Source organism: Camelus ferus, chromosome 5 (genome assembly GCF_009834535.1).
Source record: "Camelus ferus isolate YT-003-E chromosome 5, BCGSAC_Cfer_1.0, whole genome shotgun sequence".
NCBI classification, from domain to species: domain Eukaryota; kingdom Metazoa; phylum Chordata; class Mammalia; order Artiodactyla; family Camelidae; genus Camelus; species Camelus ferus.
Genome location: NC_045700.1, coordinates 9,402,299 through 9,426,687, shown reverse-complemented (window position 1 = coordinate 9,426,687; position 24,389 = coordinate 9,402,299). Strand labels below are relative to the sequence as shown.

The window sequence follows — 24,389 nt, the reverse complement described above, 5'->3', positions numbered from 1 at the left end:
TCTATTCTGTAATGTTTGATACGAACACTGAATTAGCAATATCTGCAAGTAATGAAGCATCACCTAGCAAAACACTTGCTTGTGACCCACCCCCCAGCTGGAGACAGAGCGTTTCCCATACCCTGAATCCCCTCTCTCCTAACCCATGACTCTTTCTTCTTTCCGTTACACCCACATCCGAGCCCTAGCAAGACCTGTGGACTCTGTCTTCAGAGTGTATCCAAGTTCTGCTGCTGCCTCTTCCACCCAAACCTCCGTAACATCTCCCTGGGTCACTGCAGTAGTGCCCCTTCCCCCCAGATCGGTTCTCTACACACCTGCAGAGTGACCCCTTTATAATGTGAGTCCTGTCACCTCCCTCCTCTGCTCAGAGCCCTCCAGGGCCTTGTCGACTGAAATAAAACGCACAACCTGAAAGTTGAGAGTTACATTTTATTCGGTGGACACTTTTGAGGACTTAAGCCCAAGATGACAGCCTCTCAGATCACCCTGAGGGACTGCTCCCAAGTGGCAAGGTAGAAGCCAAGATATGAGAGTTTTTGCAACAAAGACCAGGTAGTCGGAACATCAAAAGATTACTGTTAATTAAAGAAAAGCAGACATCTCAAGTTAAGGAATTTAGCGCTTTTCTATGTATGGGAAGGTGCAAAGCTCTGGGCTCATTGAAATCACTCCTTTGATGTGCAACCAGCCATCTAGGGCCAGTGTCCTGTTCTTCCACATCCTGAGTTCCCTCTGGGTGTACCACTGGGGTGGCTGCAAAGGCCGAGCTGCCTGCTTGTCTGCATCCTGAGTTCCCTTCGCTCACTGTTGGGGGTTGCCGTACCGGCTGAGGATTTGGTGGCCACAGCAGTCTTTGCTTACTGATAAGGCTGGTAATAGTTTTCATCCACAGCCTGCACTCACCTGCTCCTCAGACCAGCCAGCCTTTCCCCACCCAGGCCCGTGGCTCCCTCCTGTGTCCTCTGACTGCCCTGGGCTCCCTCAGACCTTGAGGTGGCATCGCATCCCTTCCTCGGAGAGGCAAGGCGGTGGCCCCTCTGTCCGTCCCATCCTGCTCTGTTCTGCCGTTTGCTTTCTTTTACAGGCTCCTCTCACTGACTGAAATTAAACACATATTTATTTTCCATTCTTCTTTATCTTGCCTCCAAAGTAGAATGTAAACTGCATGGATTGTACATTCAGCACCAGGCAGGATGCTTGATGCATAATAGGGCCTTGAAAATATAGTGACTGTGTGAGTGAAAAAATGGTGAAAAATTTGTTGAATGAATGAATTAATGAATGAGCAGACATACACATAAATAAGTGAAAGGTGATCTGGTGGGCAGGGAAGGAACAGAATGAGGGCTTTTCTCTGAGGACCTCTAAGTCGTTGTTCCTCTATTTATGTTTATTTTCCTGTGATTCTGAGTTGCTGGGCTTTACTTTCTAACTTTATTTCTCAAGCTGCTTCCTGCTTCTTGCCTTGCACAGGGCTAGCAACTTGTTGCTCAGACCTGAAAAATCTGGGGTACAAGACAGTGAAAACACTCGGCGGTTGTCCGAAGACCAGTGGAATCTCAGAACTAATAATTCTCAAAATTAATTAAACCCTCCTTCCCAATTATAAGAGAACGAAGTCGGTTGCTTTCGAAGCGCGCGGCGGCCGTGAATCTGGGTCGGCATTTCCCGGCTGGATCTGGGGGCAGCGTTGGTGAGTGTCTTTGTCTCCTCCTTTAGGACTGCCACCCAGGACTATGAGCGGCTAAGATGGAGACGTCCGCCTCAGCCACGGCCGCGGAGAAGAAGGAAGCCAAAAGTGGGATCCTGGAGGGCCCCTGCTTTCCCGGACCCGGGCAGGAAAGCTTCTGCCCTAGCGGTGGCCACGGCGGCGGCGGCGGCGGCGGCGGTAGCTGCTCAAGGAGGTACTTTCTGGTCGGCACACTTGGTGGGGTGTTTTTCATTAGCCCGTTCGGATTTCGTTAGGCCGGTGGCCGATGTCATTGGGCAGGCATGCTGGGTTTATGGAGGGCGACAAGGAGGGCGCCCCAGCTCCTGGGGATCCCAGACACCATGATGGGCGCCTGCAGGTGATCTCGGAGGTCCGGCCACCCCACATCCCGGGGGGCTGGGCATCTCGGGCTTCGGCCGGCGGGGGGGTCCTGAGAACAGAAGAGGGAAGGCAAGGGAGGAGTGGGGCTGCTGGGTGGCCCTGGGGTGCATTCCATTGGCACCTTCGAGATGTGTCAGAGAGGCTGCTTCTTGCCTCTGGCCTGCCAAGGACTATTTTGGAAAGTAATTGTCTCTTGATCCCTTCTGGCTGTAATTAGAGGGTCAGGTACGGAATTTAGTATCCTTAGGTGAATTTCTGGCCAACTTAATTATAACAGAAGGACTCCACCAGCCACAGCCTCTCATTTTACTGCCCCAAAGAGAAATACTCTATGGTTTCCATGCGTCCGTGCCAGCATCCCGTTGGGAAAGTTTGGCGGGAAGGCGAGACCTCCCCTTGTGTCTGTGCAGTCCATCTGGAGGCCACAAAACCTATTTCTGTCTCTGAGGAATGGAGAGACTTAGATTTCTTTTCTTCCCCTTTTTATTCAAGTGCATTTAGTCATGCCCTGTTGCTCTCACCGCTCAAGCAGAGCTCAGAGAGCAGCAGGGGAAATTCGCCTTTGCTGGGTGGGGGTGTGAGTGCGGGCGGTGCCTCTGACAAGTTGATGTACCCAGGTCGCAGGGGGTCTTTGACCCCCAGCCAGGAAGTCAGGCGAGACTGAGTTTCTGTAATTCTAACCCGTGCTCAGACGATGCTGATTCTGCGGCTCCACAGGCCATGCTGGGTGCAGCTTAGGGCCAGAGCGGGGGAAACTGGAAAGACACTCAGAGCGGGTAGGAGTCGGGGTTTCCAAGAGTGCACTGGCGGACCTCTAGATCGTTGTTAATACATTTGTTTTGATTTTCCCCATGATTCTCAGTTGGAGGTCATTATCAGGATGTGTGGCCCAAATCAGGAGAGGGAGATCCCAGGCCAACCTTCCTGCTCCGGGAGGCGGGCGTTCGGCCTCCTGACCTGTGTGATGCCCCTTGACCTCTGTCCCCCTCTGAAGCTGGCTTGTCCTGGGCCTGGCTGTGTCCGCATGTGGTCTGTTTCTCCCTGAGTCAGGGCCCGCCCTGGTCTATGGTGACTTTTGAAGCTGTCCCTCTGCCTGATGCAGAGATGCATGAGCCTCTGAGGCCTCGGTGCCTCTGTCCACCTCTGGGCCCTCAGCTGTCCCCGCCCTGGCCTGGATCTGCCTCTGTGGAGCCATGAGTGGATGGTGAATTGCCACACGGTGCAATTTACTGCTGTGTCACAGTAGCAGAGGACAGACTTAGGCAGTAATTAAAGTAATTAGGGCACAATTAGGGGGAAGCCCCTGTAGTGTCAAACCTGGTTGTCACCAGTGGTGCAGTAACAGCAGATTCTGGAGGGGGTCTTGATGTTGGAGGGGTGGGCGGTGAGCCTACAGCTTGAGGTGCAGCGGCTCCACCAAGGAACCCAGCCCCACTCTATCCCGTCCCCAGTCATCATCCCTGCTCACCCCCACAGGCCCTCGTTCCCTCACTGCCCTGCCCCAGGAGAGTGCTTGGCTGGTGAGTTTCCATCAGAGAGTGGACGTGGCCTGTCAGCCCAATTGCCCCAGGACAGGAGGCTCTCAGGCTTGAGTCAGATGTGGCTCCTGCTCCTTGTACCCCTCTCTGAAGAGCTTATTTGGGAAGGGCCCTCCTGGAGTCAGGGAAGCAAGCAGCTGTTCCTGCAGGGAGCAGAGCAGGTGGCATCTTGGAGTGGGTCCCCCAGTGCTGGGGTACTGTGACGACTGTGTTCTGCATATGGGGTGAGGGAGGCTGGTGGTGCTGGCCTGGGTCCTCGTGCAGCAACATCCTGGGTCCTGGGGTGACAAGCTATGCCCTTCTCCACGTGTCATTTTCCTAATCTGTGTCGTGAAGACATTTGGCAGATGTTGTTCAAAGTCTGTATGATCTCGTGACACTGAGTCTTCCTTAAACCTTACCAGTGGTGGCAGAGGTGCTGTGGGCAAGAATCCTCTTTTACTCAGCAAACTGGAGCCCCAGAAGGTTCCAAAGAGTCTTTGCTGTGAGCCCCACTGCCCGCCGGGGCATAGACCTGTCGACAGGTGAGATGAATGCACGGAGGGAGGTGCCAGGCAGCCCAAGGTGGTTTGCACGAGGCCCTCTCAGTTCTGGAGATGCTTGTGCTCAGGTCCAGAGCTCAGTGCTTGATCCTGGGCCTGGCACGTGGCAGCGCCTGAGGGTCTCCCGTGGAGCTGAGTGGTGATGGCACTGGCAAGGAGCTGGCCGGAGGAGGGGCATCTCGGTGGGGCCTGAGGAAGTAAGCTCAGCCCGCAGGCTCGGGGCTGGTGTGGACATGGGGTGAGGAGGGCAGTGGGGCTGCACAAAGGCCTGGGAACAGGGGCAGTGCCGCCCAGTGCATGCTGGGCGGGGGTAGGGGTGCAGGGGGCCGAGAACGGCCTATAGAGGGGTCCCCGTCCCTGAGTCATTTCTGGTAAAGATGGAGTAACCATCCTGTCCTAGGAGGGCTTGCCTGAGGCCTGTTTGCTGGCGTAGGAGTGTGATGACGCTGGTTCCCCTGTCGCTGAGCGGGTGAACACCTACGCAGACACCTGACTCTTCCGACCCCAGTTTACCCCTTCAGAGTCCATGAGATTGTCCCCGTGGTCTACACCATGGTTTGCAGCTTTCCCAGAAGGAAAAGAGGTCTTATACAAGCTTAGTGTTTCAAGGCCTATTACACATCTGTCCAGAGTAGGGGTGGGTCCTGTCTGAGGATGGCAGGGGCACGGGGGTGAGGAATGACAGAAGGCCCAGATCCCATGAACTGGCAGAGCTGTGGCCACCCACAGCTGCCAGGTGTCCAGATGCGGGGCTTACCCTGTATTCCAGGCCAGCTTTAACCCCTCATCCAATGATCCCAATGAATGCCCATCAGTTCCAGGTGCTCCAGGCCCACCACTGGAATTGTACGGCTTTGGTTCTAAGAGTAAACTTACCTTTAGGCAGAACGATTTCATTTCCACATTATTTATTCATAACTGTGAAGATTTTTGGATCCAGTCTAAGTGTTCAGTGATAGGGGATTGATAAATCAAACCGTGGAACATCTGTCTAATGGAATATTCTGCAGACATTGAAAACGCTTTTCAAGACTTTATAATAATGAGGGGATGTGCTTATGTTCTAATATTAAGTGTAGAAAAAGCAGGATACATATCATATGTGACCTCTACCACAACATTACAGCACATAGAGGTACCATGAGCAGTGGTTGTCCAGATGTTGGGACTCAGGGTGATGTACCTTTTGCATACAGGACACTCATCCCTTTGGTTCTTAAGGACCTTCAGCCTTCTGGAACCCTCTATGAGAGTGTAACTATATCTGAGAGGCAGGAATGTGCTGCAAGCAGCCTGTGCCGACTTGTGAGAACCAAGTGTACGTATCTCCTTCCAACTCTGCTATCTGTGACCTTAGGCTGGTAACTTGACCTACCCATAGTTAGAGTATTTACACCAGGAAAGTTGGCAAACCCTACAGATCAGGGCTGCGCTCACTCCTCCCCTCAGCCAGACCCTGTTGGCAAACATCTACCAGCACATGACTGACAGTATCTTGAGCCTCACTTCGGGTTCCTCAGTCCCACTAGGGATGAGACAGGAGTGAAGTCCAGAGTAGGACATAAGGGAAGCGGGAGTCCCCAGAGGCGAAGCTTGGGAGAGACGTGCGGGAGGTCCTAGGTGTCAGAGGGGAGCTGCAGGCACGTCTGATTCATGGGTGGTCAGAGCCTCTCCGTTTGTAGGTAAGACGGAGATGAGCTGTGGAAGGGACTTGCCCAAGGCCACCTGATGCTTTAACAGAGAGCAGGGTCTGGGGCTCGGGGCTCCTGTCTCTCCTGTGGTGAATGTCTCTTTCCTGTATTTGCTTTTAGATCGTGATTTTTAGATTGTTTGTGGGTGATTTGGGCCTGAAAGCCCAGCCCACTGATACTGCGTGTAAGTGTCCGGCCTCTGCCCCAGCCCTGGACAGGTTTCTTCACCTGTCACCAAGCCTCTGCTCCGTCGTCTGCCCAGTGGGGTAACAGCGCCTGCTCCCTTCCAGTGCCTTGCGGTCTGGGGCCGGGAATTCTTTGCAGAGGGACCTTAAAAGTCACCTGGCTCGACTGGCCTCTGTTGCTTGACCTGCTAGGGGCTGGGTGTTTCCACTGAGAGTCGCTGCCTCCCTGGCCACAATGCGTGACAGAAACACCTTTGCAGAGCAGGACTGTACCCAGGGGGAAAGCAGCACTGTGGTCAGACTGGGGGAAGGTTAGTTGAATCACCTGGCGGGGGCGGCTCATGCAGAGTGGCCGGTGGGTTCTTTCCCAGCCTCTTTAGCTGTTGTGCTAACACTTCGGAGGCCAGAAAGCTTTACAAACACATTTTGGCCCAGAGCTTTTTTTCCCCTTTAATTTTTAAAATAGCATAATTTGAAAGGCAATTTGATTCAGATGCTTCTCATTTTTTACACTGAAACTTCCCAAACGCTGTTGTATTTTTCCTCCTCAATAGTGGGTTTTCTTTCCAAAAATATTTCTGAGCCTCTCTGTGTGCCTCCGCAGAGCACCAGGGACTGAGCCACTCCAAGCCTCTGGGGTGGGATGATCAGAAGGGCTGGAGCCATAAATCTCAGAGATGGGTCTTGATCCAGCGAGCTTTGCTTGTCCCTGAAATCAACACAGGCTTTAGAAACCCTGTGACGCATCTACAGTGTCCAACACCTTCCTTTTACACTGAGCGCCTGCTATGTCCCGGGCCAGGGTGCTCCCAGAGTGGTCCCCCTCTTCTGGCCCCCCAAGAGCAACAGCATCCCTGGGACTCGGGCCCCACCCCAGACTCCTGAAAGCAGAGCTGTGGGTGATTTCTGATCACCCTGAAGCATTGGGCCCTCTGTGCCCTAGCTGCCTGAGGTGGGGTGCGTCTTTCCACATGTAACATGGGAACTGTACAAAGAGCTGCTGTGCAGAAATTGCCGGAGACATACAGGGTGCTCCCATCTGCCTGCCACAGGCACCTCGTGGGTAGCAGTTGCTCCGGCCACCTCTCCTCCCACAGGCAGAGTAGCAGCACGAAGCAGCCCAGCCTCTCGAGCCAGACCACCTGGTTATGGTCCCCTCTGTGCCTTAGTTTCCTCATCTGAAAAATGGACACAACCATGGGATGTTCCTGCTTCACAGCGTTGGGAGAATTGCTTGAGTTAGCCTCTGTGGAGTGCCAGGCGCGAAGCTAGCTCTCGGTGAGACCCACGTTAAATATTTGCTTTATGAACTATGATCAGTTTTCCTTTCCTAGGTCTGCAGGCTCTGCCTGACTTAGAGCCTCTCCTTCTCTGGTCACCCTTGCTAGCTGACCTCCTGAGGTTAGACAGGTGGTGGGAAGCCCAGATTTCTGGTATCTTCCTGCTGGAGAGTGGAGGAGGGAGCCCTGGGCTGGAAATCAGACCTGGGTTCCTGGACTGCTGTGCTGTGCTCCCACAGGCAGTCCTGGAGAGATGCCCTGAGCGGGTCCCTGGCTTTGTTAACTCAGCTTTGTACGCTGGAGGGTGGGGCCAGACCACAGGATGCCAGAAGCTGGCTATACCTTAGGATCTTGTAAGGCGACTGTTAAATTCAGACCCCCAGGCTGCCCAGACCTGCTGAAACAGAACCTCCCGGGCGTGTGTACGTTTAGTGTAATAGGTTTCCCAGCTCATTGGTGGCAGTTGGTCCAGGGCATGGACCAGATCCCTGGAGGTGGTGAACTGGTGGTAGTCACAGCTGGTTAGTACCTGCAGGGCTGAGCCTCCCCTGCTGCCTGAGTTAAGCTCCCACATGTCACCCCTTTATCTTGTTCACTGGCCATTGGCTTCTTTGAAAGTTTCTTCCAGGCACATTTTTGCTCAGAGGGGAGGCATCCAGGTTGGTCTCAGAGTGCTGTGCAAATATCAGAATGTGTAAATAAGGTGGTGCGTGTTCTCGCTGTGATGCTCAGGGCCAGGAAGTCCCCCCAGGTCACGTGGACCCCACCGGGCCCTGTCATTGATAAATACCTTCGAGTCCCAGCTGTGTCTGGGTGAGTCCCAGCCAACCCCACTCCTCCCCATATCCATGTGTTTGTTCCCCACTGCATCCCCCAGCAACGCAGACACCCAATAAATAATTACCGAGTGAGGGAAGTGAGTCTGATACTGTTCTGCCAGGTGTGCGCCTGGTGGGCTGGTGCGGTCAGCTGCCTCTGCTGGCCCTGAAGTTCCTGGGGACGAGGGTCAGTCGGGCCTGGTCTGCTCCTGGGCCCTGGCTCCCCTCCCAAGGTGGGGACTTGCTGTATGGGCCAGCCCTCCTTGGCCACCTGAGCTGCTCAGCTGTGGCCACCCACTTCTGCCTTGGGCCTCAGGATGCACTCACGTGTGACTAAGTGGGCAATTATTCTTATTTAAGTGATTTTCAGGATTGCTGTTGATGCTGCTTCTGGGCTTGTTTTAACGGCCTAGTGACACAGAACAGCCGGTTCCCACCAGACTTTTCGAGAGCAGAGCTCAGTGGCCTGTGACAACTTCGCACATCCAGGAAGTGGGGTGCAGAACAACCACCTGGGGTGGGTTCTGAGGGACTCTTGACGACACCCTGGCGTGGTCTTGGGTGCCCGGAGTGTACTGAAGGGTCGGCGGGGTGCCTGGGGCAGAGGGTGAGGGCTGGAGCCTCCTTCCGGGACACGGCCGAGTACAGAGGGAAGGACCTGGTCTCTTCCCAGCTCCCCACCTGTAGGTATGTGTTCTGGGGCCAGTCAGTTAACTTCTCTGAACCCTGGAAAATGGAAATGAGAACGGTAACTATCTCTGGCAACAATGAAGTGAAATAGGAGAGCCTTTGTAGCTGGCAGAGGGCCCGCGTGGAGACCAAGTAAATGTGAGCGATGGATCTCTGAGCAGGCTTTCCTCTTGAATATCGTGGTCTTGTGTTCGACACTGAGACCCTGTGCTCCAAACGTCACTCAAAACGGCTGCCACCCCAAATCAGCTGGGATACCCACTTGCCCCCAGTTTGGCAGGCTTCTCCCCTGCCCCTTCCTGCCTGCAGCGTTCAAGGCCAACCCTGGGTCTGCGCTCTGACAGCCTTCCGCTGGCCCCTGCCTGGCCACTCCCAGGGGCCTGGCCCCTCCTGTGTCATCTGCTGGCGCATGTGAGCTGTGAGCTGTGCCCACAGTCCCAGGGCACGGCTGTGCCTCCTGCTTCTGTTCATCCCTAGGACCACGGCCCTGGCAGACACAGCTTCATTTCTCGTGTCTCCTTTGTATGTTAAACTACTGCAGGGTTGGGGTAAAATTTCGAAGTCATTCCAGTGATAGAACTAGAAGAAGCTTTAAAAAGATCATGTGGTTCGAATCTGTTCATTTTACAGATGTGGAGACTGAGGTCCAGAGACCCTGACGCACAGTCACCCAGTGATACCACGGGGTCTGGAACCCGATTTCCATGTGGGGTAGGACCCATCTGCCCCCCTCCCCAGCTCTGCCCCCTTCCTGGCCCCAGCCCCTGCTTCCCAACTGGGCGGTGTTTATGTTAGAAACATTTTTCTGACGTTTGGTTCTGTCAAAACTAATTTTAGCGTTTCTAAAGCTTGGTAAAAATACAGCCTCATTACTTTGATGTCAGTGCATAGTTTACTATTAGTGTATTCCGGGGTTTATCATTTCAGTCATGTTTAACACGGCTGCACCAGGCGGGCACTGTTAAATCTGGCTTATTTTACATTCCTGTCCGGAATTATTTATTTGTAACAATTTCCTCTCTATCAAAAGACACAGCTAATGCTGTGTTTTAATGTGTTATTTACACACAAAATAACCTATTTACAACTCAGTATGCGCCGGAGGGAGAATGGATGGGCCCCAGTTTCCTGTGTTCTGTTATATCGAAGCTTAACAATCTGGTTTGCTAATAGAACCATTTATCATTGGTATGGAGAGGATAATTTATTTTATGTTTGTGGCCAGGGCTCATGGTCTCTGATCTCGGGAACATTTTGCAGATAATGAAGTCAGGCCTGGTGTTTGGGGTGGATATGGAACACCTGGAGCAGGAGGGGGATCAGCCTGAGATGGCCTGGGTGCCTTGGAGTTCCCTAAGCTCACGTGTGCATCCCGCAGATGGTTCTGGAACGCCAAGCAGAGATGTGGTGATGGCAGAGACCCCGCCTCTGTCCTCGAGGGGTCCTCGCTGGAGGAGGGACCACAACAGAACACTAGGGGGACACGTGGGGGACAGTGATGGATCCTGCCCAGGGATCTTCCTGAGGAGGCAGGGTCAGAGCTGGGCCTTTAGGGATGTTGAAGATGTCTCCAGGTGGAAGGAGGAAAGGGTGAGTGGACACTGGTGTGGGGATCGGCCCCTCGGGAGTGCAGGGGTTTGAGGAGTCAGCGAACTGACCCATGTCCCTCCAGTTTGGGGTGTGTGGTTGGGGCCTGAGAGGGGCTCCAGCCTTGGTGGCAGGTGGAGTGTTTAGACTCCCCTCCCCTCCCCAAGGCATCAGGGAACCAGCCACAGAGGTTTAAGGCCATTGACAGCTCAGCCTGCAGTGGAAGGGAGTCTTGGGCAGAGAGGCTGGAGCCAAGGGGTCCAGCAGCCAGTAGGCAGGTTGGGCAGTGATGTCAGGGGACCTGTGGGGTCAGAGAAGGAGAAGGCCTTCTGACTGCCCTGGAGTTGGGCCCAGGGGGATGGCTGGGGACCCCAGGGGGTGTGTGGACACTCAGTCGTGCCAGCTGAGGTCCCGTGGCTCCATTGGCGTCTCCTCCTTTTAGGCACACAGATGGGTAGGAGGGAAAAGCAGTGCATCTGAATGAAGCCGCTGCCCTCTCTGAAGCCTGGGCCGGCACGAGAAGGGGCAGGTGGGGATGACAGTGCCTGTCCCCAAGAGCTTTTGGCCCGTGGAGGAACCAGATGCCCCAACTTGTGATGCTTCTGTGGCCATTTCCTTATGCCTGGGCGATTGGGAAACTGCAGGGAAGGAGCGGGGCCTGAAAGGGGCGTAGGGCCCAGGCTGTGTGCCCTCTCTGACCAGTCGGGGTCCTGCTGGGAGCAGCTGCACACTCAGATCAGATGGTTGGGGAGAGGTTACAGAAGAGGTGTTTGCAAAGTCTGGCAGGGCTTAGAGCAAGTCACAGGGCTGGTACGTGGAGAAAACAGCTCTGGGGTGGTCAGTGTGGTCTGGGGGCCGAGGCTCAGGCTTGGACAGATGAGGTTTGAATCCTTGCTCTGCTGCTTCCTTGTTGAGTGTTCTTTGCTGATCTGAATCCTAGTGTCCTCATCTTAAAAACGGACAAAATACTCATCTTCTGAGGACTGGGAGACAGATAACCAGCGTACAGGGCTTGGACAGTGCCTGGCATAGAGCAGACATTAGGTGTGTAGCAGTTGTTGCCATCAGTATTATAATTACTATTATTACAATTATTCTAGAACTGTTTCCCAGAGTAGCACATGTGCTTCCAATAAATATTTGAGAAGGGATGAATGAATGAATGAACACATAGGTATCCGAGCCGAGTCTTCACAAGGTGTAGCAGTTTGCCCATGATGAGCAAGAGAGATGGTGTTCTTGCCTGAGGAACAGCACGGGCAAAGGTCCTGGGATCCGAGAGTGGCTTGGGGTGGCTGGTCCTGTCAGCCCCTTAGGGAGGGGCTCCCCTCCCTCTCCATTCCCCACTCCCTTCATTCTAGCACAAGCCCCTGCCTGGGGGATGGGAAGCTCTGTGATGCCCTGTCCGGAGGCCCCTGTTCCATCTGTGACCTCCAGCTGCTGCACAGCCACACATGGATGCTGGAGGCCCGGCCTGGCGCTGGATGTGCATCGCTTGTTTGGACCCCCCCTCCTCTCCAGGTTCAGACAGCCTCTTCTCTTTGGCAGGCAGGGAAGGGGCTGGAGGGGCTGTCTTGAGAAACTGCCCTTGGCTCTTTCCCTGTGCCTGTGTGCTGGCTGGCCCTCTTGCATTTGTGGGGATTGGGACCCCTGAAGCCCTGACACCAGACAGAGTGAGGCTCGTTTCCACATCTGATTTTCCCATTTGGAGGAGGGTTTGGGTTTGGTGTGATGCAGGCAATGGACAGCAGGCATGCAGTTTATACCTTCCTCAACCCTTGCCATTCTGGACATGAACGAGCTTCCGGGGGGAAGCCTTGTACCCTGGGTACCAGGGCAGAGCAGGTGTCCTGCGTGGTGTGATGGTGGTCAGGGCACCGTCACTCTCCTCTTCCAACTGAGCACCTGAAATTTACCCTTAGCTCTCACCTTGCCTCTGGGTTAATGCAGAGGCCCATGTTGTCCTTTGTCCCTCTTTGTGACCTAGGTTACCTGGTGCCAGGGCCCTCCCCAGAAACAGGCTGTGGGCACTGGAGTACCAGGGACTGGAGAGCTGAGCCAGGGGAGAAGAGGGTCAAAAAGAGGGTCAGAAAGGGAAGCACAAATTGCTAAAGATGCACTTGGCTGCCTCTGTGAGTTCTGAGGCCGGATGCAGGTGGGAACTTTGTCCTGTTTCTGGTCCAGAGCAGTGTGGAGCTTTCCAGCTGACCTCTACCCACAGCGGCACCCTCGTGCCAGGCCCCTAGCCTTCCCATCTCTGTGCTGACATGGGATGGAGAAAGGAGGAAGAATTGGCCCAGCAGTTCCACTCCCAGGTTCATACCCCAAAATAATTGAAAGCATATATTCGAATACAAACTTATATACAAATGTTCAGAGCAACATTGTTCATAATAGCCGAAAAGTGAAAATCACCCACACGTCTGCTAGCTAATGAATGGATACAATGTGAGATAGTCACATCGTGGAATATTATTTGGCCACAAAAAGAAATGAAATACTGATACATGCTTCAACATGTATGAACCTTGAAAGAAGCCAGACACAGAAGGCCGAATATTGTATGGTTCCCTTTATATTAACTGTCCTGAATAGGCAAATCCATAGAGACAGAAAATAGATTAGTGGTTGCCCAGGGTAGAGGGGAGGAGGGAACAGGGAGGGACTGCTGATGGGTCTGGAGTTCCTTTTTGGGGTGATGAAATGTTCTGTAATTAGGTAGTGGTGATGGTTGCTCAACACTGTGAATATACTAAAAACCACTGAATTGTATGGTTTCAATGGGTGAATTTTATGGTAGGTGAATTATATCTCAGTTTTAGAAGAGAAGGGAAGGAGGAAGAAAGAATGAAGGAAGGAGGTGAGGAAGGAGGTTAGAGACCTGAGGGGGGCCTGTGGCACCTGGGACAGCCTTGTCGTGGCCCCCAAACCCCAGCATGAGTCCCCAGGCTGTGTGACCACCGCTGCCCCTCAGGGAGGACCCAGCTTCCTCCCTCCCCAGCCAACTCCATAGGCTCCAGAAGCTCTAAAAATAACTGGAGTGGAAGGACAGTGTTTAATGACAAAGTAAATAATTACATTAAGGGTGTGAGTGTGGAGGGGAGCTGAGTAAATCACTTTAGAAAGAGCACCAGCCTCCAGCTAACTTCCAGTCCTTTATCACCCGATTACGTCCTCGCATGGACTCCGAGTAATTGATCGTGGCAGGAGCTGTGGGCTCTGCAGTAGCAGGGGTGCAGGGGCAGTGGGGCTGGGGGAGGTGGCCTGCCTGCATGCCAGGGTGACCTGGCCAGCCCCTCCTACTCCTCCAGGTGGATGAGCCACAAGGGTGAGGGAGGCACCGGGTCCCTGCCCTGCTTGAAATCAGATGCCTTGCTGGGAAGGGCTGGGTTCTTCTGAGCTTCTGAGTGGAAGAGGCTCAGGGACCATCTGGTCCTCTGAAGCCCAGAGAGGGGAACAGTCTTGCCAAGGCCACACAGCAAGCGTGGGATGGACCCTGGGAAGGAGCATATCTGGGACCCCCCAAGCCAGGCTGCTGTCCCTGCCTCAGACGAATCTCCCGGGAAGGGTGGGCATTAGATGCTCAGTGTGTGGTGTCCCAGGCCCTCTTCAGAGCAGCATCCTCAGAGAGCAAGTGCCAGGTGGATTGCAGTTCCCGTCCCGGCAAGTGGCAGAGTTGGCCAGGGTTGGCATGATTAAGGTGGCAGTTGTCTGGTGCACCCTCCTGTCTCCACTGGCCTGGCCTGGCACCCCTAATTTGACACTTCCCTTAACTGTTCTTGCTCTACTCTGGCCTCACTGTGTCCTCAGTACGTTCCAGCTGACAGCTCCGGAGCCCTCCTTCCTCTCCCAGCCCTTTGCCTTCCCCTCAGGCCGGCTCTCAGCCAGAGGCCATGGAGGATGGGCAGGCGGCCGGACTTACTGCTGAGCCCCAAGAGGGATATTTGTGATGTACGAAGATACAGGAAGATGGCAGTACCTTGGCCTGAAAGGATGGAAACTGAGTCAGGATGCTTGGTGGCAAGTGACAGAAACCCACTGAATCTTCATGGGGTTCTTGGCCTCCGTAACTGGGAAGCATTTGGGGCTCCACTGACGTCACTACGAAGCTGTCTGTTTCTCTCTCGGCTCTTGGTGGGATGTGCTGGTGCCAGATGGAGTCAGAGCTCCGACTCTGACTCTTCTGACTCTTCCCTGGTCATTCTGTCTAGGGCCTCCTCCCGGGGCTGCACCTGGAGTGACCGGGCCTGTCCCCAGTCCCTCCTTGTCCTTTTGGAGCTCCCCATGGGGGAACACAGAGTGCCCCTGAGAGTTACCAGGTGAGATCCTTAGAGAGGGAATGCCAGACGGTTCTGGGGGCAGCATCACTAAGAAGGGTTCCTCCCAGAGGAGGGACCTGTGGGAGAGGGTGCTGAGAAATGGACATAGAGGAGGCCTGGGGGCGAGGATGAGATGGCTCATGTGGAGGACAGGGACCAGAGCACCTGCTTGCAAGACAGTTTTACCTGAAGGCGTGGGAGGAGAGATGCAGTTAGCAAGGGAGCTTTGAAAGGTGTGGGGAGCCTTGGATGCGCCACAGAGGAATTTCGACTCTGGGTAGTAGGTAGCCATCAAAAGTCTTTGAGCAGGGGAGGACTGTTTCAAAGAAACTCACCTTTTTGCTGGATTGATTTACATCCTGTGACTTGAAGCACTCACCCCTGTAAAGGAGATGCAGGTGATTTCTGCTGGGTTTCTCTGCTTTTCAGATCATTCTGCCCTCCTCTCTCCCTCCCTGCCTCTCTTCTGTCGTTCCACATGTTTATTGGGGCCTAATGTGTGCCCGGCGATGTTGTGTTATAGTCACGGGGTCACAGCAGGGAATCCACAAGCAAGGTTCTTTCCCGGAGGGGACAGTCCAGTTGGGTGAGCCAGGCCAGTCCTCCCATGAATGACCACACCGCAAAGAATGTAGCACGGGCACCCCAGCGGGGGCAGACCAGGGCTCGGCAGTGTTTCCCAGGACGGTCAAAGCCGCCGTCTCTTTCAGATGTGCTGCTCAGGCAGAGTGGAAACCGCTTCCTCTGCTGGGGGAGGAGAGGAGGCCGAGAGCTGGCTCAGGCTGTCCCCGTGCCACGGGGCAGGGCACGCCACCCCGGGTCCAGCCACCCCATGAGTCAGGAGCAGGGATTGGAGCGGAGCCCCGGGGACCCAGACGCCCTGGGTTCCAAGCTACTGTGGGGCAGAGCTACCCCCTCGGGTCCTAGTCTTTCACTTGCGAATGGGCTTGCCTGCCTTGTGGGGCTGTGGTTGGGACTGGAGCAGAGGCCTCGCCAAAGGCCTTCCTCGCGGGGCTCTGGAAAGGCTGACGGCAGTGCCAGTGTGGGGGACCGCAGCCGCCCTCTCTGTTTCTGCGGTCATCACCCCCAGAGTGGGCCTTGGGCCTTTCCAGCTCCAAAGGAGACACTAGGGGAGCCCATGGTCTCTGTCTGGGGATGCCTCCTTTCCCAGTCCTTCAGGCTCTGGGATCCCCTCTCTCCAGTCCCCATTTCAACCTTCAGGCCCTGTCCGCTCCCTCTGTTTCTGGAACCTTTCTTCCTGGGCTGCCTTGCTCAGGTCTTGGCACCTCAGGCCTGGCACTAGTGGGGTCCCCCTTACCCCAACCTGTCTGTGAGTCCCGCCCTCCACTCCTGCTGGCAATGGAGGTGAGAATCCTCATCAGCAGAAAAAACATGAAAAGAATGATCCTTGCTATTGCCGTTTACCAGGCCCTGACTGGAGGTGTGGGAAGATGTGGCTGGGTCGTGGTGCCTTTATCGGCCATATTCCTGGGGTGGGTGGGGGTGGGCGAGGTGCTGACCTCAGAATAGGAAACCCGGGTCCTCTGTCCCTTGGCTGTGATGATGACGTTGGGTGAGAGGGTTCTGAAGAATTCTCAGTGTGCCTGGAACGTGAGGCATTTAATTTACTCTCCTGTTTGTGCCTTAAGCATCAGTAACCCTGATCAAGTGTCCTGGCAGGGCTGTGGGTGGTCAGAGATGTGTTTTGTGCATGTATCCCCAAGGAGGAGTCAGAGGCTTCTGGGATCTTTAAAAGCAAATCCAAAAAAACAAAATAAAACAGAAAACAGAGTCGATGTTTCCCTGTGCTGTGATCTAGGAGCTCCGTTGCTTTGGGGTTGGTTGGGGGACGCAGGGCAAGAGCGGCCTTTGAAAGTCCTTCCCAGAAGAGGTGGGGGCCGACTGGGCACCACGTGGGGATGCAGCCCACATGTCCTCGAGCTCCTTCATCCCAGAAACATCCCAGCTGCACACAAGGAACAGCCTGACCCCCTCAGCTGGCTTGTGTCTCGGGAGGGAGAGGGCCGGGCCCAGGGTCAGACCGAGACGCGGGGCCCTGCTTGTGCAAGAACTGAACAGCTGAGTGGCTGCCTGCGGCAGATGCACGCCATTTCACAAGCCTGCGGGACTGCCCTCTGGCTGGTGGTCTTGTAAGGACAGCTGCATGTGGCCCTCCATCCCCAGCTGCCCCCTCCGTACCCGGCCCCCACTGCCAGTCTCTTCACAGGCTCCTGCCTTTCTCGAGTGCAGTCTCACACCAGCCCTGTGGGCCACCTCATCCCCAGGAAAAGGTCACCACAGCCTCCCCAGCCCATCCAGGGGAAGTCTTAGGCGGTGCCCCGGGTTTGAGGTCATTTGCACGCTTAGAGTCCCCAGAAGCTCTAATATAAGGTTCCGGTGCACGTGGTTTATTGGGAGGTTAAGGAGGGGGCTGGGGAGGTGAGACAAGAGAGGTACAGGGTACCTTAGCCAGCCACTACTGCCAAGAACTACTGGAGCTTCATCCCACGGAGAAACTCGGGGACCCCATGTGATCTATCCCACCCAAGGGGAAGGGAATCGAGGTCTGTTTAAACAGCAGCCCCTGTCAGTCCTCGCTCTGGGCTGCGCTGGCTTCCAGCCTGCTGTGCAGTTGGGCAAAGTGGGCTTTGGAGGCAGAAAAAAACCCTCACGATTACCCACAGGTGCTCGTGATTGAAAGCTGGATGTGTGTGCATCATTTTTTGGAGGGGAGAGGGTCAGAAATAAGGTTTATGTAGCTCAAAATTATCTCCGAGAGCAGCCAGCAAGATTTACCCTTTTGAGCCAATCTCAACAGACTGGCAATACAACTCAAATTATTAACATGATATATAATGATAACTATTGCGCTTGAAAAAAGCGAAACTATTTTCCTATTTACAGTTTTTGGAAAAGGGCTACTAAAAAGCATGGGGATGTGAGGGAACCTGCTGCATCGGCTACACAGAGATAGAAGTGGTGAGTACGTACAGGTCATGATTTTTGGGGGTTAGGAAGCCTTTTCTGTGTCCCTCCCTGTGATTTCATCATTCGAGATGCATTCTGAGGCCTTAAGAATGTGTGGGTGTGGAACAATAGAGAATTCCCAGGGAGGGGGCAACGACTTGGCTGTTGTCAAACATCTGCACCTCCGTGGGAATGAGTTTATCAGATTCTGTGTTGAGAGAGAAGGTTTGATGGGGAAGAGCGCAGGAGGACAGGAAAGTGGCCGCTGCTCAGAGAAGGGACCAGAAACGGGCCCGAGGGACCCGAAGATCCCCTTGGTGCGTCCTGGCAACAAGGGCCTGCGTCCTAGCTTCCTGAGGACTCTCAGTGCCAGAAGTCCAGAGAACTTCAGGGGTGGGGGGCAGGGATGGTTCTCCCAGCCTGGCCCGGAATGGAAGAGACCCCAGACCCTAAGCCCCAGGGATGAGCATGATTGATAACCAGTCACTAAAAATATATACAGTGAAATGAAAGCCTCTGCCATTGAGCGGACCCTTGCTGGCCATTGTAAAGATAAGTAACTGCAGTTAGAAGGCCACTTAAACCCTTACCTTTGGGGTATGAAGGGGTCTCTGCTGACAGTAAGTCTTTATCGAGAAATGTTTACTCATAAAAAAACCACAACGAAGCCTGGAATAGAAGGCGGCTCCGCCTTAGGGCCTTTCTGCCTTTATGGGGCTGCAGCCCATCTGTAAGAGGAGCCGCAAATCACCACGTCCAAAGCTGGGGGTGGGAGTGAGGGTTAAACCTGCCTGCTGCTTTCCAGACCGTGCCCGGCCCCCTTCCTGAGGCGGTGGAGGGGACTGGGGTCATCAGCCTGGGCTCCATGGCGCCTCGGGCCAAGTGCAAGCTCTGTGGGCACACGTGGCCCCCTGCTCCCCTCTCCGGCATCAGAGTGTCCCTCCCACATGCCTGTCCTCTCCTGCCTCTGAGCCTCCGTGTGGCTCCCCTACTTTCCAGAATGCTTTTCTCGCTCATCTACCAGTTGGCTCCTGGTGGTCCTTCTGCGTGTGCCTTGTGGTCCCTAGACACCCACATCCCAGGTACGGTCAGATCAGGAAAGCAGCCACTGTGGGTGACGCAGGACAAGGGCTGGGATGGGACCAGGCTGTGGGAGATGCAGCTGTGACCTCTGCATCTGGTGTTGGGGTCTACAGTGGGAGGGAAGGCTGGGTGTGATGCGAGGGAGAACATGGATCAACCGGAATCCAGAGGAATAGTTAGAGCTCATATCTGTCCCTCTCTGCTGGCTCCCATCCTCAGGCTGGATGGATCTGAGGGAGCTGCAGAGGCAGCCTGCCCCTTGGTGCTGGACGAGCTGGCTCTGCCCATGTTGCCACGGATCAGTGATGGTGCGCCAGAGCCGAGGGTGGGTGCCTGCTGCCCTTCGTCAAGGATTCCCAAACCCTTTGGTCCCTTAAAAATTACTGATGGGGAGGGTAATTGCTCAGTGGTAGAGCACGTGCTTAGCATGCACGTGGTGCTGGGTTCAATCCCCAGTACCTCCATTAAAGAAAAAAGAAGAAGAAAAAAAAATTACTGAGGACCCTAAAGAACTTCTGTTTGTGGGGTTTGTATCTCTTGACATTTACCTTGATAGAAATGTAAATTGAGAAAAAACTTTTCATATTTTTATTTTTAATTCATTTGAAAACAACCATGGTAACTCCATTATTTTGATGAAAAGTAACAATTGTCTAAAATTTAAGAATGAGACAAATGGGAAGACACTTTGGTAAATCTCTTTAATAACTCACTTAATGGAAGAGAGCTGGATTCTCATACCTGCTTCTGCGTTTAATCTGTTGCAGTATGTTGTTTTGGTTGAAATACGTGGAGGAAATCTGGCCTCACATAAGACGTAGAGTTAGAAAGTGGAGGGGTATTTTAAAAGCCTTTTCAGCTAATTGTAGATATTCCTCTTTGATACTACACCAAAACTTGATACATGGTTGTTTTTTAAATGCTACTTGCAGTGTGGAATCTGAAACCGTATCAAAGACCTTTCTATATTCTGTTTAATAAAATCCATTGATCTGCCTTGCACTTTGAATGGATACTTTTTACCATGCATTATTTTGTATTATCATCCTTATAAAGCATCCAAATGGATGGAAATACTGGCTCACAGAGTCCTGAAGCTCTTCAAATGTACAGTGAGAGATGAGAGAGAAAAACATACCACTTTTTGATATGACTATAAAAATCCCATGACTTTGCCCCTACCCTGAAAGAGGACCACAGCTTTCCACATCCTCCCTCCTCATCTCACACACACGTTTCAGCTGTGGCCAACCCTGACCGGGAGTCATGCTGAGAAAGGAGTTCCTGGGAATGAAGTGTCAGCTTAGCTCTGCAGCCACGATACAAAGCCACCCCCAGTGCCTCCCCGAGGTCCCTCCGTGGAGCTTCCCGTGTGCCCCTCGGTGCCCTCTGCCCTCTGACTGCATGTTCTTTTTTCCCCTTCATAGCTTCATTCCTGACTGTCTGTGCTCCCCGTTTAAGCGCATATCTGTCAGGACCCTGCCCCATCTCTTCACCCAGATGGTTCCTTGGTCCCCATGCTGCTCAGTCCAGTGGGTGGTCTTCATTCCTCCTCTTCTGCTCTTACAGTCTCACCAGCACTCCCACCCCGCCCTGTTTTTCCCTGGACCCTGGATGCCCCTGGGTGTTTTCCTGCCTCTCCCTTCTCCCTTGAACCAAGGTCCCAGGGCCGCATCTCTTCTCTTCTCATTGGAGCCTCCTCCACAGGCCATCTTGTTCTCACCCTGGGTCGGGGGTGGTGGGTCCCACCCTCTCAGCCTTCTCTGCTCTGTGACACCCACACTCATCTCATTGGCTCCACACTTGCTTACCCAATGGCTTTCTTAATGTCTTGCCTGTCCTCCGTGTACCCTGGGGTAGACGCATAATGCTCCTCTCCATCCACACACAGACCACCAGTTCTTCTCCAGGGCCGCCTCTGATAGTCCAGCATCATCAACCCCAGGCTTGTGTATGACCGAAACTTCAGAGACCCGTGCCCCTGGATGGCCCAGGATGCAGGGTGTCAGAGGTCCTACCAACGATGGACCTTCCTAAGGCCCTTGTGCCTCGTGTTGTACGTGAGACCCAGAGGAGTCCCCAGACTTGCCCACCAGGTCACCACGAGCAAGGAGAAGACTGGGATTTGATGGGGTCCTGGGCCCAAACCTGCGCTCCTCCCCTGCCCCGTGCCTTCCCAGGCATTGTGTTCTGGTTCAAGGGACCACTTGGCCCTGTTGCCTGCACCTGGCAGAGGCTAGAGCTGGCAGAGTGGTGGTAGGAAAAGCCGGAGAGCTCCAAAGAGTGCCAGTAGTGCCTCCTCCAAGCCTGGGGCTGACAGGCCTGAGTCTGATACCAGGGCTGCCATTGGGTGCATTCAGGGTATCTTATTTTATTTTATTTTTTCCATCCAAGAAGAAATACCTAAGAAGAAAATAGCTCTGTGTCCCTAAGCAGTTTCCAGGAAGGTGTGTGTAGGTGCCAGTGGCCCAAAGAAGAGATCAGGGTGTATGCTCACTTTCTTTTCTTTTTTTCTTTTAATTGAAGTATAGTCAGTTACAATATGTCAATTTCTGGTTTACAGCACAATGTCCCAGTCATGCATACATATACATAAATTCGTCTTCATATTCTTTTTCATTAAAGCTTATTATAAGATATTGACTACAGTTCCCTGTGCTATACAGAAGAAATTTGGTTCTTTTAAAATCTATTTTTATATAAAGTGGCTAAATTTGCAAATCTCAAACTCCCAAATTTATCCCTTCCCTTCCCCCTTCCCCCTTCCCGCCGGTAACCATAAGATTGTTTACTATGTCTGTGAGTCTGTTTCTGTTTTGTAGATGAGTTCAGTGGTGTCCTCTTTTTTCCCTTTTTTAGATTCCACATATGAGTGATATTATATGGCATTTTTCTTTCTCTTTCAGGCTTATTTCACTTAGAATGATGATCTCTAGGTCCATCCATGTTGCTGCAAATGGCATTATTTTATTCTTTTTAATGGCTGAGTAGTATTCCATTGTACAATACACCACAACTTCTTTATCCAGTCATCTGTTGATGGACATTTAAGTTGCTTCCATGTCTTGACTATTGTATATAGTGCTGCTATGAACATTGGGGTGCATGTAGCTTTTCAAATTAGAGTTCCCTCTGGATATATGTCCAGGAGTGGGATTGCTGGATCATAAGGTAAGTCTATTTTTAGTTTTTTGAGGAATCTTCATACTGTTTTCCATAACAACTGCACCAAACTACATTCCCACCAGCGGTGTAGGAGGGCTCCCTTTTCTCCACAGCATCTCCAGCATTTATCATTCGTGGACTTTTGAATGATGGCCATTCTGACTGGTGTGAGGTGATACCTCATTGCAGTTTTGATTTGCATTTCTCTGATGATTTAAGCTGACTTTTTCAACTGGCTAGGGCCTCAGCTGGAGCTGAATGTCTCATGCATTTAGTGCAGACAAATTCAAGAGCCAGGCTGGGCCCTGATATTAGGTAAGTCCTTACAAAGTGGGGGCTCTGCAGGTAGGGAGCAAAGCTATTGCTTATTACAAGACCAGCAGGGTCCCCCAAGATTCTGTGCCCATCTCTCTGTGCTCCCCCTATTCCCTCCCCACACCCACAACCGGAACACAAAGTACTTCTAAGCCTCCTGACTTTCAGCTCCCAAGCAAGTCTCTGCAAGGGACACTTCCTACCCGCCAGTGTCTTCCTCCAGGCCCTCTGCCTCTCCAAATCCCAAGGCTTCTCCAAGGCCAAATTCAATTATTCAATTCTGTTTAATTCAAAAAGCATTTGGATGTTTATGGAAGGCCTACTGGTTAGCCTCTTGCCAAGGCCACCCAGCCATTATGTGGTTCAGCCAGGACTTGAACTTGAGTCTGTCTGAGCCCTAAGTGCAGGCACCTCTTCCTTCATACTGCTGCTTCCCTCCTCCTGCCTTCTGCTGATAACTGCTATCTGGAGTAGCCACAACTCCCTGTCCTCTTCAACTTATATCGAACAGATATAAATCTGTTAGAATTGTTTCTAAATCAAGAATCCAGAGGCACTGAGTTAGGGCCTAAGAGAGTCTTCTAAGGATGAATTATGCACTACTTAGGGCAAGGCCTCTGAGGCACAGATCTGGGGGCTCGGGGACTTCTCGTCTCTTTCTAGGTTCCTGGCTACAGTTGGTAGAGAGTTGTCCCTCAGGGGTGAGTGACCTCAGATGGGTGTGTTTTGTTCTGCACTTGCAAAAGTACTGATGGTAGATAATTAATTCAGTGTGCTAGGATGCTAGTAATAGGGAATGCTTTTGTCCTCTTCCTCCACCCCCTCTGTTTTTCCTCCCTTTGCCATCCTTCTCCCAGCAGCTGAACCCCAACGGCCAGCACAGAGAATTCTACACAAGCCTTGGTCTCAAGAATAGTAAATCGGAGGGGCTTTGTGACAGGAAGTTTCTTCATCTGGCGGTGGGCATTCATCAGTCACTGTGCAAGTACCCTATCCTCTGAGCCCCCAGGGAGCTCCAAGGAGGGACTGACAAGCAAGCACAGGGTTGGCATCTCAGTGTGGTGAGGGCTTCTTGGAGGAGGAGTGCCTGAGCTAGGGCTTGACGACTAACTAGGAGTTCACTAGTCAGAAAAATGGGGCATAGGAACAGAGGATGAGCACAGGCAGAGGGAAGGTTGTCAGCCGAGACGGTGTGAACTGGGTACTGGTGGTCATTTTTCTGAAGGGACCTTCTTTAGCAGCTTCTCCTGAAGCATCATACCCTAGAAAGACTGAGGTTGGCAAAGGCAGGCGAAAGAAAGGCCCAGGAGGTCCCTTTTGCCTCTGTCTGGTTTTCTCTGCTGTGTCTGCATTCCCTCGGGCTCCTTTAGAATCAGGACAGTGGAATGAGGGTGGGTTTTTGGAACAGTTTCTCTTCCCCTCACCTACCCAGGCCCTGATTTCTCATCTGATCGGAACTCTCAGCTGTTGCCCTCATATTCGCTGAATTCACAGCAACTCAATTCTGGGTCCCCTGTGAGGGGAACTGTGAGCTTTCGTCCCAGTTGGACACCCTGGAAGCTGGAGAGGGTTAAACCACTGAGCCAGCTGGTGAGCATTAGTCCCCCTCTCCGGGCGATAACGTCAGAGGCTGATGCAGGAGAAAGAGAGCCAGTGTCAGAAGACAGAGCTGCATCGAGGCTCTCCCTGGGGTGGACTCCTGGCCGGGGATCCCATCCCGGCAACCCCCGGGTAGGCCGGCTGTGGGCCTCCGGATGCCCACAGGGATGGCCAACAGACGTATCCGCGTGGCATGTGTGCATCTGGTTTCTTCTCTGTGAGAGTTTACCTTCTTCTGTGGCGAAAACTTCAGTGGAAAAGGAAAGGGTGTGGGTGCTGTAGGAGGGAGCTTCTCCTTCTAGTGGGGAGGGGACTCACTTTTCCTTAAACACTCAGTGTCCCATCAGTGAGGGGCCTGTGCCTTTTAAGCAGCGGAGCAGGCGGGGAGGATGAGCCGCCCTCCGGCTTCGGGGACTCGGAGGAGGAGATGCTCTGCTCTACCCGGGCCTGTAGTCGTGAGTGGCCAAAGGAGCAATTTGCTGAGTTGGCTTAAGTGCATGTTTTCTCAATCCGTC

General features: G+C 53.2%; 1 protein-coding gene across 1 annotated transcript in view; it reads left to right on the top strand.

Moving 5' to 3' along the window:
- Positions 1 to 1,752: 1,752 nt before the first annotated feature.
- The window catches only part of GLI2 (GLI family zinc finger 2), a 180,954-nt gene continuing 158,317 nt past the window's right edge, over positions 1,753 to 24,389 (top strand). The window contains 2 exon segments of the mRNA XM_032479289.1: positions 1,753 to 1,815; positions 1,817 to 1,907. Coding sequence (XP_032335180.1) covers positions 1,753 to 1,815; positions 1,817 to 1,907 — 154 coding nt within the window.